The sequence below is a fragment of the Geotrypetes seraphini genome, chromosome 8 (assembly GCF_902459505.1).
Source record: "Geotrypetes seraphini chromosome 8, aGeoSer1.1, whole genome shotgun sequence".
NCBI lineage: Eukaryota > Metazoa > Chordata > Amphibia > Gymnophiona > Dermophiidae > Geotrypetes > Geotrypetes seraphini.
The window spans coordinates 21555302-21570055 of NC_047091.1; the positions used below are offsets into that span (position 1 = coordinate 21555302).

At 45.9% G+C, this 14754-nt stretch overlaps 1 protein-coding gene across 3 annotated transcripts in view; it reads right to left on the minus strand.

The window, feature by feature from the left end:
• The window catches only part of LOC117365070 (protein argonaute-4), an 85925-nt gene that overhangs the window by 52721 nt on the left and 18450 nt on the right, over positions 1–14754 (minus strand). For 2 of the 3 annotated variants that reach the window (XM_033954983.1, XM_033954984.1), the window contains exons 2-5: positions 9498–9663; positions 1791–1911; positions 974–1155; positions 410–546 (exon numbers count right to left, since the gene is read on the minus strand). In XM_033954983.1, the coding sequence (XP_033810874.1) occupies positions 410–546; positions 974–1155; positions 1791–1911; positions 9498–9663 (606 nt within the window). Of the gene's footprint in view, positions 1–405; positions 547–973; positions 1156–1790; positions 1912–9497; positions 9664–14754 lie in introns of those variants that run through there. The other variant, XM_033954985.1, reaches the window with a different exon arrangement.

A 14754-nucleotide genomic window follows, 5' to 3' on the forward strand; every position in this document is an offset into this window, starting at 1 on the left:
ATGGTGCTAATAGATCAATTTGAGCACAATTATAGGGAAGGGAATCTGTTCTATATTTTTAGATTGTCAGAACATAAGTTAATGGAATTTTGCTGAAGTGCCTATTCTTTGTTCAAGAGAGAAATTAGAGAGTGACAGTAACAAAATTCGTCACCATTGCAGTCCCTGCAGATAACCATGGGAAACCCATCTCCATGGCATTTAAGGAGAGCAGGAAGAATCCGAGTATGAATGGGCACGACCACTGACCCTCAAGCCTTGCATTGAAGAATGCTGGTGAAGAAATAGACACTAAAGAATGATACAGGATGATATCCACACAGTTATCTGTGGGAATGGGAACAGGGATGAATTTTGTCACTGACATTCTATCCAGTTTCTATGTTAAGGCAACAAAATACTTACATACCATCGATATTAAGCATCATGTTCCACATGGCTGGGCGGACTGACTGATGGAAGCCAAACCAAACTTCTCTGCCCCCTCCCAACGGATGATAGTACCCCTCAGGAGGTGAGAAAAATGAACGGCCCACTGGGGTGTATCTGGACAGAAGAGATAACAGTATCAAAGAAAGGCTTCATTACATAAATCTGAATCCTCTCTTGGAAACCACAGAAATATATTTTTATGATGATGTCTAACACTATTGTAGCCTTCAGAAAAATCAGTTTAAGAAAAGCGTTATGGCATTTGATGTAGCTCACACCTTTTGGGTATGTTTTCACTTATACGTAATTAAAAACATTAGACCAGGGGTGTCCAATGTTGGTCCTCGAGGGCCGCAATCCAGTCGGGTTTTCAGGATTTCCCCAATGAATCTGCATGAGATCTATGTGCATGCACTGCTTTCAATGCATATTCATTAGGGAAATCCTGAAAGCCCGACTGGATTGCGGCCCTCGAGGACCGACATTGGACACCCCTGCATTAAGACAGAAATATATGTTCAAATTATGTTGCGAGACCTACCGCATAGATGGAAGATGCCTGGTAATAACATCAAGAGCCTGCACAGAATCATCAGGAACTTCACTCAGATGTCCCGATAAAGCTTCCAGGAGGAGCTGAAGACTGACCACTGACACCCACTGAATTGTCACTTTAAAGGTCTGATCCTTACCCTCACCTGGAAGAGTCACCTCTAAGTCAACCTACAACAAGGAAGAAGGCAACCTTCATAAATCGATACACCAAACAAGGTAAGGGCTCAAAATTTACAAAACTAAAACCAGAGCCTCTATACAGAACAGAGTGCACCAATAACTAGTGAAGTTGTGCTTCCCATACAGAACACTCAGAGAAAAGATCATGCAGCTCCACCAGTGACATGCATTGAACTGGTTCAATTCAAACTGGTCATGGCAGGAACTGCTGGGAAGGTAATGCTTGCAGTCCTGAAAAGAGCAAGTCCTACAATGCTGTTAAATGACCATATCAATTTGGATACAGTTATATTTTATTTCTAAACTGTTTCTTGTTGGAATACATCCAAGGAAGGCAGCAGAGAAAAGTAGACCACCTACCATCAAGTCAAATGCACTGGGATTCATAAGTGCTACAGCCCTTTGTGGAACGGACAGGTGTCTGTTACTGACAGCCACAGGGAACTAAATCTTACAAAATGGTCAAGTGGCAGTAGGCCTTTGCAAGCCGATACTAAAGGGCTACACCAATAGTATCAAATACACCTACAATAGGAATACTATGCAACCAAGTATTTAATGGACGGTTGCGGCAGATTGAGATATCTAGAACCGAGAAGAACACTGGTCAATATCATACTAACTCTGTCTCGTCCAACAGGCAGCGGATGTGCTGTGTACATATTCCTCTTGCCATCATAGCCAGGTTGTCTGTCTCCAAATATCTGCATCTTGAAGTGACGCACCATTGTATCAATCACTTCCCTGGAGGCAGTTGAGGAAAAATAAAGACAACAGAAAATTAGCAACCCTTGAAAATAAAACTTCAAGGCATCTGAAACTTACAAACATGCTTCTAAAGTCTCCCAGGTACTCATGGCACAAAAGCCTATAAACACATACCATTCAGAGGCAAACCAAGCTCTTCATTTATAAAATTGTTCCTTGCTTTGTATAAGGTTTTGGTTCACAAACCCCTCTTCTTCATGAACCAATATATATCTTCATGTGATAAAAACTTTTGACTGAAAGGTGGTCCGACTCTCTCCATTCAAATGTCACATATGACTGTTAAGATATTAGCTTTAACGGTGGTGAGCAGGAGTAAACTTGCAAAGAAAACAGATTTTCATTAAGTCAAAAGTGATGGCATCAAGATAGCTGCATGACGAATTAGTGCAGCAAGCTGTCTGGTTTCTTTGCCCTGCTTCTATCCTTCCCTCCCTCCCATTCTTCGTGCAGCAGGATCCTTGCCCAGCTTCCCTTCCCTCTCATCCCTTGTGCGGCAGAACCCTTGAGCAAGCACCCGCCCCAGCAGCCGAACCCCCCATCCTTCCCTCCCATCTGAACCCCACTGACTGCAAGCAAGCCCTATATACATCCCTAAGCAGCGTCGGGCCGGCAGCACTCTAAACAGGCTGCTTCGGCCTTCTCCACCCATGAATTCACTCTGCCGCGTTATTGATGTGAATTAATGGGCAGACAAGGCCAAAGAAGCCTGTTTAGAGTGCTGCTGGCCCGACGCTGCTTAAGGAAGTATGTACTAGGGCTCACTCGCAGTCAGCGGGGTTCGGATGGGAGGCTCCGCGGAAGAAAAAGAACTGAGGAGACACGCCCGGAGCATCGGGCGGGAAGGCACTGGCGCATGCGCGGTGCGGGCATCTCGAAACTTCTGAGTTTCTTCAAGCAAGACATGCTTGCAAGATGTCCGTATCGGGGCTCTGTCGGATGACATCACCCACTAGTGAGAATACCTGCCTGCTTGTCCTGGGATAAAGAGGTCTTTATCAAACTGCAGTAAGCACTACTGTAGTTATAGCTTAAAAGGGCTTACCGGGTGATGTGTCCTGTGGTGAAATCCCAATAAGTGCATGCAAACATAAGAACATAAGAAGTTGCCTCCGCTGGGGCAGACCAGAGGTCCATCCTGCCCAGCGGTCCGCTCCCGCGACGATCCATCAGGCCCACTGTCTGAATAGTGGTCTCTGACTAATTTTGTAATTTACCTCAAATCCTGTCCCTATAACCTTACCTCTACTCCTATCTGTACCCCTCAATCCCTTTGTCCTCTAGGTACCTGTCCAGACCTTCTTTGAAGCCCTGTAGCGTACTTCTGCCTATCACATCCTCCGGCAGCGCGTTCCATGTATCCACCACCCTCTGGGTGAAAAAGAACTTCCTGGCGTTTGTTCTAAACCTTTCCCCTTTCAATTTCTCCGAGTGCCCCCTTGTACCTGTGGTTCCCCTTAGTTTGAAAAATCTGTCCCTATCCACTTTTTCTATGCCCTTCAAACCATGTGCTAAGAAATTTCTGAATGTCTCGGAGGGGATGAGTGGGGATGAGTGGTGATAAGGGTCACTCACTAATTTTCGTTAATGGCTGCACGCTAATGGCAACACAAGCACATTGGGAAAACTGAAAAATTGACCCATTTGCCAGCTGCGGCAAAAATGGCCTTGGTGCACAGGAAAAACTGGCATAAGAACACACTAAGGCCACTTTTACTACAGCTTAGTAAAAAGAACCTCAAAGTTAATAACTTAGTCTAGCACAGCAGAAACTCTAAAGCATCAGTCGCTTACAGAATTTGGGCACCCTCTTGTTAGCTGAAATATAGCTACAACTAGAATGTTTCAGCGTGGCAGTACCACTCCCAGAGACTGATGTATAAGTAATAAGCCATGTACTGAAGCTTAATGATTCCCTAATACACGAGCAAAAAAAATAAACATAAGAAAAACATGGTGGTTTCCATGAACATGCACCGACTAAGCACAGAATCAATATTCTACATAAAACACAAGTTTCAAAGGTACTTGAATTCACATGGGCATGGCAGAATGCTATGCTGCAGATAATTATTGGTGCAATATCTAAATTTTTGCAAACACTCAACCCCTCCATTCTACCACCTCAGCATCTCCTCAGTCCTGCATTTGGGCACAAGAATGCGTTGGCTCTTCATACCCTGCCTTTTCTTCATTCTCATCTTCAAGAATGGAAGATTAGGTTTCTACCTTATAATCTTAGTCCCTATAGGATTCCATAAGCTAGGTGTTCAATCCCAACCCTCCTGAATGATATCTAGCATCCAATGAAGCAATGAAAGCAAGTTCACTCACAATAAAACTGAGAAAGGCGGCCTCCAATACGAGGATGCCCCACCTGACTCCTGGCATCATTGGGGCTTTTTAACACAGCCGCTACTCGGGAACCTGAAAGCAATGTTACTTACCGTAACAGTTGTTATCCAGGGACAGCAGGCAGCTATTCTCACTAGTGGGTGACGTCATCCAACGGAGCCCCAATGCGGACGTCTCACAAGCATACTTGCTTGTAGAAACTTTAGAAGTTTCCAGTCACCTGCACCGCGCATGCGCGAGTGCCTTCCCGCCCGATGTACTGGGCGTGTCTCCTCAGTTCAGATAGCTAGCAGAGAAGCCAACCCAGGGGAGGTGGGTGGGACGTGAGAATAGCTGCCTGCTGTCCCTGGATAACAACTGTTACGTTAAGTAACATTGCTTTATCCCAGGACAAGCAGGCAGGTATTCTCACTAGTGGGTGACCTCCAAGCTAACCACAATGGGATGGAGGGAGAGTTGGCAATTTAGGAGAATAAATTCTGTAATACAGTTTGGCCAAACTGTCCATCCCGTCTGGAGAAAGTATCCAGACAATAATGAGAAGTGAACGTATGAACCGAGGACCAAGTGGCAGCCTTACAAATTTCCTCAATCGGTGTCGATCTGAGGAAAGCAACAGAGGCTGCCATTGCTCTGACCTTATGGGCTGTGACTTTACTGTGAAGGGGTAATCCAGCCTGGGCATAGCAGAAAGAGATACAAGCCGCCATCCAGTTGGAGATGGTACGCTTAGAGATAGGATGTCCCAACTTGTTTGGATCAAAGGAGATGAAAAGTTGAGGAGCAGTTCTGTGTGGCTTGGTGCGTTCCAGGTAGAAAGCCAAAGCACGTTTACAGTCCAGAGTCTGAAGAGCTGATTCTCCAGGATGAGAATGAGGCTTTGGAAAAAACACTGGAAGAACAATGGATTGAGATGAAATTCCGAGACCACTTTAGGAAGGAATTTAGGATGAGTGCTAAGCACCACCTTGTCATGATGGAACACTGTGAAAGGTGGATCCGCAACCAAAGCCTGAAGCTCACTAACTCGACGAGCAGAAGTGAGGGCAATGAGAAACACCACTTTCCAAGTGAGATACTTGAGATGAGCCTTGTTAAGAGGCTCAAAGGGAGGTTTCATAAGCTGAGAAAGAACATTGAGGTCCCAAACCACTGGAGGCGGTTTGAGAGGAGGATTGACATGGAAAAGTCCTTTCATGAATCTGGAAACCACAGGATGAGCAGAGATATGTTTCCCTTGAAGAGGCTGATGAAAAGCAGCAATTGCACTCAGATGGACTCGGATTGATGTAGACTTGAGGCCAAAATGAGATAGGTGCAAAAGATAGTCCAAAACAGAGGACAAGGAGGCATGTTGAGGCTACTTATGCCGAGAAAAACACCAAGTAGAAAATCTAGTCCATTTTTGGGAATAACATTGTCTAGTAGCAGGCTTCTGTGAAGCTTCCAAAACATCCCGCACAGGTTGCGAAAACTGAAGGGAAGTTACTTTGAGAGGAACCAAGCTGTCAGGTGTAGAGACTGCAGGTTGGGATGAAGTAGAGATCCCTGATGCTGTGTAAGCAGAGAGGGAAATACTGGCAGAAGAAAGGGCTCCCTGCTGCTGAGTTGAAGTAGCAGGGAGTACCAAGGTGTCTGGGCCACCGAAGAGCAATCAGAATCATGGTGGCATGGTCCGACTTGAGCTTGACTAGAGTCTTTTGAATGAGAGGAAATGGAGGAAATGCATACAGAAAGAGATTCCCCCAGTCCAGAAGAAAAGCAATGAGGAGTGTAGATCCTGGAGCAGAATTGAGGCAGTTTGAAGTTGGGGGGGGGGGGCTGCGAAGTGGTCTATCTTAGGCGATCCCCACAGAGAGAAGATGTGATGCAGGGGTGTGGAATGGAGAGTCCATTTGTGAGGCTGTAGAAGGCGACTCAAGTTGTCCGCCAAGGCATTGTCCGCCCCCTGAATGTAGACAGCTTTGAGGAAGGTGTTGTGGTGAATCGCCCAATCCCAAACTTTCAGAGCTTCCTGGCAGAGGGAGGCCGAGCCCGTACCTCCCTGCTTGTTGATTTAATACATGGCGACTTGGTTGTCCGTGCGAATGAGAACCACCATGTCGTGAAGATGATGCTGAAAAGCACTGAGAGCATTGAAGATCGCCCTGAGTTCCAGGAGATTGATGTGACACAGGCGGTCCGCACTGGTCCAATAGCCTTGAGTGCGCAGACCATCCAGATGAGCTCCCCAAGCATAGGTCGAGGAGTCGGTCGTGAGAACCTTCTGATGGGGAGGCGTGTGAAACAGCAAACCTCTGGAGAGATTGGAAGAGAGCATCCACCAGTGCAGAGACTGTCGCAGAGCAGAGTGACCTGGATGTGTCGAGTCAGAGGGTCGGACACCTGCGACCATTGAGATGCCAGGGTCCACTGAGGGATTCTGAGGTGAAGTCTAGCAAAAGGAGTTACGTGAACTGTCGAGGCCATGTGGCCTAGAAGAACCATCATGTGTCTCACCGAGATGGATGGGCGAGAGGACACCGAATGACAAAGACAAAGCAGAGCATCAGGCGTTGCTGAGGGAGGAATGCCCTGAGTTATATGGTATCCAGAACCGCTCCAATGAAGGGGAGAGTCTGGGAAGGTTGCAGATGGGACTTTGGAAAGTTGATCTCGAACCCCAGACTCTACAGAAACCAGATCTTCCTCCGGGTCGCTCGGACGACTCCCTGAGATGTGGAATCCTTGATGAGCCAGTCGTCGAGGTAGGGAAATACCTGAAGACCATGGTTTCTGAGTGCTGCGGCCACCACAACCAGGCACTTGGTGAAGACTCTGGGCGACGAGGCCAGGCCGAAAGGGAGCACTTGGTATTGAAGATGAAGATGTCCCACCCAAAATCTGAGGAATTGACGGGAGGCCGGATGAATGGGAATGTGAGTGTAGGCCTCCTTGAGATTCAGAGAGCATAACCAGTCGTTCTGCTCAAGGAGGGGATAGAGAGAAGCCAGGGTTAACATGTGAAACTTCTCTTTGACCAGTTCAGACTGGGGCAAAGGAAGATGCTCGACCTCACAGGAGTCTGCTGAATGCCCAGGCTGGATAAGAGGAAGCAGTTTGGGTCCTATATTAGTAAGGAACTGAATAAACTGCTTCTCTAACATGGTCTGGAAAGAAGCCAGCAAGGATGGATCCGCATCTGAAACCGGACCCCTGCTTTGGCTGGAGGTTCCTTCGAGGTAGTGCGAGTGTGTTTCGACTTAGGAGTCTTGGACACTTTAAATCACCACCAGTGGAACCGACTGCTTAGCTATCTGACCTGAGGAAACAGGGGAAGATACAGCAGATGACGTCGAAGCAACAGCCGCTGCAAACGACGAAGGTCTGATGAGGCTCGAGGTGGAACCAGTAGGCGCAGAAGGAGCCTCGATGGAAGTCGAGGCTAAAGACGCCTTCGAAGTCGAGGGATCAGTAGGAGACTCCATCTCGAAAAGCTTGTCCACCAGAATGCAACGACACTTGAAAGCACGAGGCTGAATTGTTGGCAAGACAGGCACGACCTAGGATGATGTTTCGGCCCAAGGCACTTAAGGCAACGTCCGTGAGGGTCCGTAAGAGAGATCGCGCACTGACACGTGCTACACCTCTTGAAGCCTGTAGCAGGCCGGGACAGACAGAAAGTCAAAGCCCTCGGGCTGTGGCCGAGCGGCCTGTCCCGGAAAACGAACGGAAGAAGAAAATTTTTATTTTTTTTTAACTAAAATAAAATAAAACAGTGATTCGTGAAGAAAAACACACAAACCGCAGTTGAGAGAAAGCACGAAGTTAAACGCAGAGAGTCAAAGACTGACTTCTCGGCTCCGCAGAAAACTGAGAACTGAGGAGATGCGCCCTGCGCTGGGCGGGAAGACACTCGCGCATGCGCAGTGCGGGCAACTCGAAACTTCGAGTTTCTTCAAGCAAGTCTGCTTGCGAGGCATCCGTATCCGGGCTCCGTCGATGATGTCACCCATATGTGAGTATACCTGCCTGCTTGTCCTGGGATAAAGATTTTTCTGCCTCAGAAACTGCTCCAAATGACCAGGCTTGAAGATCTTTAAACTGTCAGTCTGCCGGACACTGACAATTACCTTGCCATGTGGTCAGAGGTGGGAAAGGCGACCTGCGCCCTGAAAGCTTGGGGGCAGGGGGTGTCCACTCCAGATGCATACAGCCTGTGCTTAAAACCCATGGCAAGTTCAGCAGGAGAGCGACTCCCAGAGGAATGGGCCCAGAGTCTAAGAAGAGTGGCACACAGCAGGCCAGCTCCAGAGTTTCTCTGGAAGCAGCAGTCCGGCTCCATGGCATGCGTACTTTCCTCCGACAGGGACCACTGGAAAGGGGTCTCAAGGCACTGAAGCCACCAAGAAAGTGAACTTTAAGCAAAAAGAAAAAGAGCAACTACAAAAAACTTCTGCATGGATTGCTTGTAGAAATTGAAACTGGATACGTTTCTAGCTCTCAGTCTAAGGGGGAGGAGCATGTGCTCCTAAAAGTGTTAATTTCTGCAACTCCCGGGTTGGGATTGAACACCTAGCGTATAGAATCCACAAGGGATAAGAAAATAAAATTTGCAAGTCCTTTGTGCTTGCACAGAAAGAACAGCCAAAGAAGAATGAGCTAATCTTTTACTTCTCAGACCTGATGTTAAGCCCCAGTATTATAATATAGTGCACTCGACCTTCATGTACCTAAATTTACTAGCTAATACATACAAATACCATTGGATTTAAGTGTTCATCACACCAATTTCTTGTGTGCACTAGACTCCTTTCAGAACAAGTTGTTAAACTAATATAGAAATTTGTACACAGAAGCCACACAAAGCTGTGCACCAAGTCAGACACAAATATGCCCTGCATTTAGGTCACTAACAAATCCACAGAACAGTCCTTGTTAATATTTCTCTAGTTAAATATCAAAATGATCCTACACTTAAGATCGACTCAATAAGCAGACATTTCCAATTTACAATACTGCTTTTAACTGCGCAGGCGGAACAAGGTGGGGTACACTAACATATGAAGAAAACTACGATTGCTTACTAGGATAGTATCATTCACACAAATAGACAGCATGTAATCAAAGGGAATGGGGGGGGGGAATGAGGGAAAAAAGGGGAATGTTTGTGAATCTGTTAGGCCTGATATTTTTACAGAAAGCACTGCCCCTAAACTCAGTCCTACCTGTTTACTCGTCTGGGCCGCTTTTCTGGTTTGATATCCACATCATAGTGATAGACATCGATTTTAGGGATCTGCACCTGGAAGTGATTGGCTAGGAGACGGATTGGCTTTCCAAGAGTGCCTAGACCAGGCCGCCGCGGAGGTTGGAAGAGGCTGGTAGGAGGCCCTGTGGAAAACAGACAAGTAGAGGGTCAGTATGATAATCTGTGCATTTTGATTCTCACAGGGTGGATCAGGGGACCTATAAGGCCCATAACTATACTGTATGCCCTTTTGGCCAGGGAAATTTCTTAAGTACCTGAAAGGAATTTATGCTGAGCTCAATAATTCTAACAAAAATTCAGATCCAAGTATATGCCTACATCATGAAAACTCTAGACTGCTGTTTATTTTGTCAACGATAAGCTATTTGTTATTTTACTGATTGAATAACCAACAAAAAGGGAGACCCAATGATCCACAGTAAAAACAATCCAAAGAAAAACCGACTGTGGATGTCCTGAAAGATGATTTTATTCGCTCTTCACAATAAAAATACAAATAAGTCTGAATTAGTAATACACATACGATTGTCCTAACAGACCCTACATGGTCCGTGTTTCGGCAAGACCGCCTTCCTCAGGGGTCCGGATGATGTAGGGTACAAAGATAAAAATATGATCAAAACAATGTTACGTGTCTTTGAGCATAAAACCCTAACCCTTTCTCACTGCGATTTTACGCACCACTCTGCTTGTTTCAAGCCATTTTCAGGTTTTATGCTGAAAGACACATACATTGTTTTGCTCATATTTTTATCTCTGTACCCTAAATCATCTGGACCCCTGAGGAAGGTAGTCTCACCGAAACAGACCGTGTAGGGTCTGTCAGGACATCATATGTGTATTACTAATTCAGACTTATTTATATTTTTAATGTGAAGAGCAAATAAAATCATCTTTCAGGACATTCTGTTTTTATCTATGAATAATTAATTAGGCACAGACTGATTACATAAATGAAACCTCAGTTGCATGCTTTAACTAGCAACAGCTAATGTTTACTGAAGATAAAAAGCATGATAGAGGAAAATTTTAGAATGGTGTTACCGTATATTGAATTACAATTCAGTTTTGATGGAGACCCAAGATACAGCACATAATCCTATCACTGCAAAACACCGCTACCTGTCTTAACATAATGAGTTTGACTCTGGGATTTGCCAGGTACTTGTGTCCTGGAGAATAGGGGAGTGGGAGTGGCCTAGTGGTTAGAGCAGCTACCTGAGCTAACCTAAGGTGGTTAGTTCAATTCCCATTGCAGCTCCTTGGGACTCTGGGCAAGTCATTTAACACTTCATTGCCCCTGGTACAAAATTAATTCCTTTCTGAAATATGTAAACCAGGTTCATTGTAACCACACAGAAAAAGCAGAATATCTAGTCCCATCCCCCTTTACCACTATTGGAAACAGGACACTGGGCTTGATGGCAATTCTTATTTTCTCAAAGAGCAGGCTAGGATTGAACTCAACTAGGTCAATCCCTTCACTCTAGGGATCATTATGCAGACAGCTTTAATGCATAAAACACCACAATATTCGACTGATATTTTAAAAATAAACCAACCAGGCTGTTAAAGTCAGAAGTTGCCACATAACTACTATCCTATAAGAAATTAAAACCAAAATAATTGCAGGCCGAAGGGAATGAAACATCCTCTCCCTATTCAGATTAGGACGATGACCAACACTATCTTTTAACCACTTGCGAGTCATCTTTTTGTCAAAGCATTAGGAACTGCAGCTGAATCCTTTATTACAGGCTCTTTAGTGCTTTCAATATATGCACAACCTCTATAATAAAACCCTAGTGCGCATGCACACTTAGGGTTTCGTGTTTCCTGCCACCGTGGTCTATGTTTCTGTGCCAAATTAGATTTTCAAACACGGAGCCAAGGAGAACACAGATGAAGGGAACACACCGGCGACTCCCCCCTCCTGCCCTCACTCACCAACCGATGCTCCTCCTTTTCAAAGCAGCCTACTGAGGAATAGTGGCCGGCTGTAGTGAACCTCGCAGGCCGTTCTCCACCTCGGCAGCACATTGCCTCCAAGCACAGGATCGCGAGGTTCGCTACAGCCGGCCGCGATCCTCAGGCTGCTTTGAAGAGGAGCAGGCCAGAAGACACCAAGGAAGGAGGGAGGGTAAGAATGGGATACAGGCAGGCAGGGGGCCAGGGAGAGAGGGAAAGGGGGTTGCTTTGGGTGGGGGGAGGGGTGTTCTGGGGCAGACAGCAATCATGCTTTGCTCTGGGGGGGAAGAAGGAGGCCACAGAGCAGGCAGGCATGGTACAACAGGGGGAGAGGGAAAGGGGGCTGCTGGGGGCCAGACAGCAATCATGCTTTGCTCTGGGGGGGGAAGAAGGGGGCCACAGAGCAGGCAGGCTGGTACAACAGGGGGCGAGGGAAAGGGGGCTGCTGGGGGCCAGACAGCAATCATGCTTTGCTCTGGGAGGGCCACAAGAGGGCATCCGCTGAAAATCAGGGGTGGGAAATTTCATGGCGACACCAGGAAGTTCTTCTTCACCGAAAGGGTGGTCGATCGTTGGAATGCACTTCCACTTCAGGTGATTGAGGTCAGAAGCGTGCCAGATTTTAAAAGGAAATGGGATACACATTTGGGATCTCTAGGGGGGTAAAATCAAGGGGGTGGGTCATTAGAGTGGGCAGACTTAATGAGCTATGGCCCTTTTCTGCTGTCATCTTCTATGTTTCTAATACACATTATCTCCTCCAGAGGGATCATGCTTGATTCAACCCAAGAGAAGACTACTCTTCTGGTCGAATGTGATTTCACCTGCAGACAATTTAGGGGTAGGAGATCACTGCCCAAATCCACCAGGAAATGGCAGCCTTGGAGGTTGGCCTGCAAAAAGAGAAACTGAAGGGGGCAGACTCCCCTCCCCCCACCCCTTTTAAAATTCTGCCCAGCAGCTCCAGATGGCTTCTCTCCCTCCCTGCCTGCCGCAGCAGCCTTCGCTCTTCCGGGCTCCTCATTTCCCGGCCAGCGACAAAACAAATCAGCAGCACGGACGTCAGGAGCAAGCTTTACGCTCTCCCACTCAGCCCCGTGATGCTTTCCGAATGGCTGCCTTAAGTTCTCATGAGTCCCGCGAGAACCTACGGCAGCCATTTGGAAAACAGCGCAGGGCCGAGCGGTAGAGTGTAAAGTTTGTTCCTGACATCCACGCTGCTGATCTGTTTCACCGCTGACCAGAAAATAAGACAAGGGCGCTGGACCACTAGGTAAAAAAAGGGGGGGGACGGACGGTGAAGGACGGACGACAGACTGGGGGGGTTAAAAAAAAAAAAGTGGGGCGGCAGCAACGGGCAACAAAATTTGTACCTTTGCTTCATAAGATGCACTAAGATTTCCACCCACTTTTGGGTGGGAAAAAAGTGCATCTTATGGAGCGAAAAATACAGTATGTTATGGGCAGCTCAGCATTTAGCTCAGACTGCTCAGCAACATAGCTTGTTAAGAAGGGGATGGGGGGCTAGTGCTGTATATAATATTCACATTCCAATTCAGCCCTGAATTGTGCCCCAAACATTTGTATTCAACAGAACAACCAAAATTCTAATTCGAATAATCTGCAACTGTGCTAAATTCCTACTGAAAGAAACAAACATTTGACCTCCAATTTCACGTTTTTTTTCTTTTTAGTTATTTGTATACTTTACTAATCAGCTGAATACTATTCAGTACAGCTTTACAAGTATTAAACATATGATTATCTTAAGTTATATTGATGTTATTGACATTTCAGTGTTACTAACTAGCTATTTTTACAACTTAAAAATGCTTTGAGTTAGAACAGTAAAATGTCTTTCAAACAATAAATTCAATGTGTCAGAATTTCGGTCATTATGAATGCTCAAAGAGTCCAGCCCCAGTCTTAAACACAGGCTTTCAGATGCACTGGGAAGTTAAGTTTTGTTGATCAGTCTGTGGAAGGCTGTCCCAGATCTGCAGAGCTTCCTTGAAGCTTTGGGTGGAGTTTGTGATAAGCCTCTAAAATTGCTCCCTAGACAAGTCTGTCACTGACATTAACAGTGAGCTGGTATCTCAGATGCACCCCCCTCCCCCAAGAAAAATTGTTTTACAGTGCAAACATTTTTGAATGTGCAAAAAAATAAAATAAAATCACTGGGTGGTCACACCACAAAGTTTAAAAGAAACTCATTCCACTTGGTACATAAACGTAGAGTTACATTCATATTGAATTTCCAAGCAGTTGCTGAGAAAACAACATTCAAGGGGGTTATTATTTTGCCTCACCCTGTCGGTTCTGCTGGGTACTTTTGACCTAAACCAACCACTCAGAAGCAGGATACTGAACTAGATGGACTTTTAGTCCAATCCCATATGGCAAGTCTTATGTCTGAGCTTCCAGATAAAGTGAAACACTGTCAGAATCAAACCAGCAAGTTACCAAAACATAAATGGTTGCACTGGGTGTTTGTAAGTCAGTCAGATTAAACAATGTCCCATGCAATTACTTCAGTGCAATATATGCATATCATTTTAAATTTGCTCACTGCAAGCACTTTTGAGGGTCCATTCTCAAAAAAGGGAGATTGTACTGAAGAAATCATATTTTGGATGATCAATGTGGCAGATAGAAAAACTAAAAACTGACAAATCCCCGGGTCCGGACGGAATTCATCCAAGGGTTCTGAAGGAATTAAAGGAGGAGATAGCAGAACTACTGCAGCAAATTTGCAACTTATCTCTGAAAACAGGCGTGATCCCGGAGGATTGGAAGATAGACAACATCACGCCCATCTTTAAAAGGGATCAAGAGGTGACCCGGGAAACTACAGGCCGGTGAGCCTGACTTCAATTCCGGGGAAAATGGCGGAAGCACTGATAAAAGAAAACATCGATAAACATTTGGAAAGAAACAAACTTCTGATACCAAGCCAACATGGTTTCTGCAGGGGGAGATCGTGCTTAACTAACTTATTGCACTTCTTCGAAGGAATCAACAAACGGATGGACAAAGGAGACCCCATAGACATCGTATATCTTGATTTCAAAAAAGCCTTTGACAAGGTGCCTCACGAGCATCTACTCCAGAAACTGAAGAACCATGGGGTGGACGGAGACGTACATAGATGGATCAGAAACTGGTTGGCGGGTAGGAAACAGAGGGTAGGGGTAAAGGGCCACTACTCAGACTGGAGGAGGGTCATGAGTGGTGTTCCGCAGGGC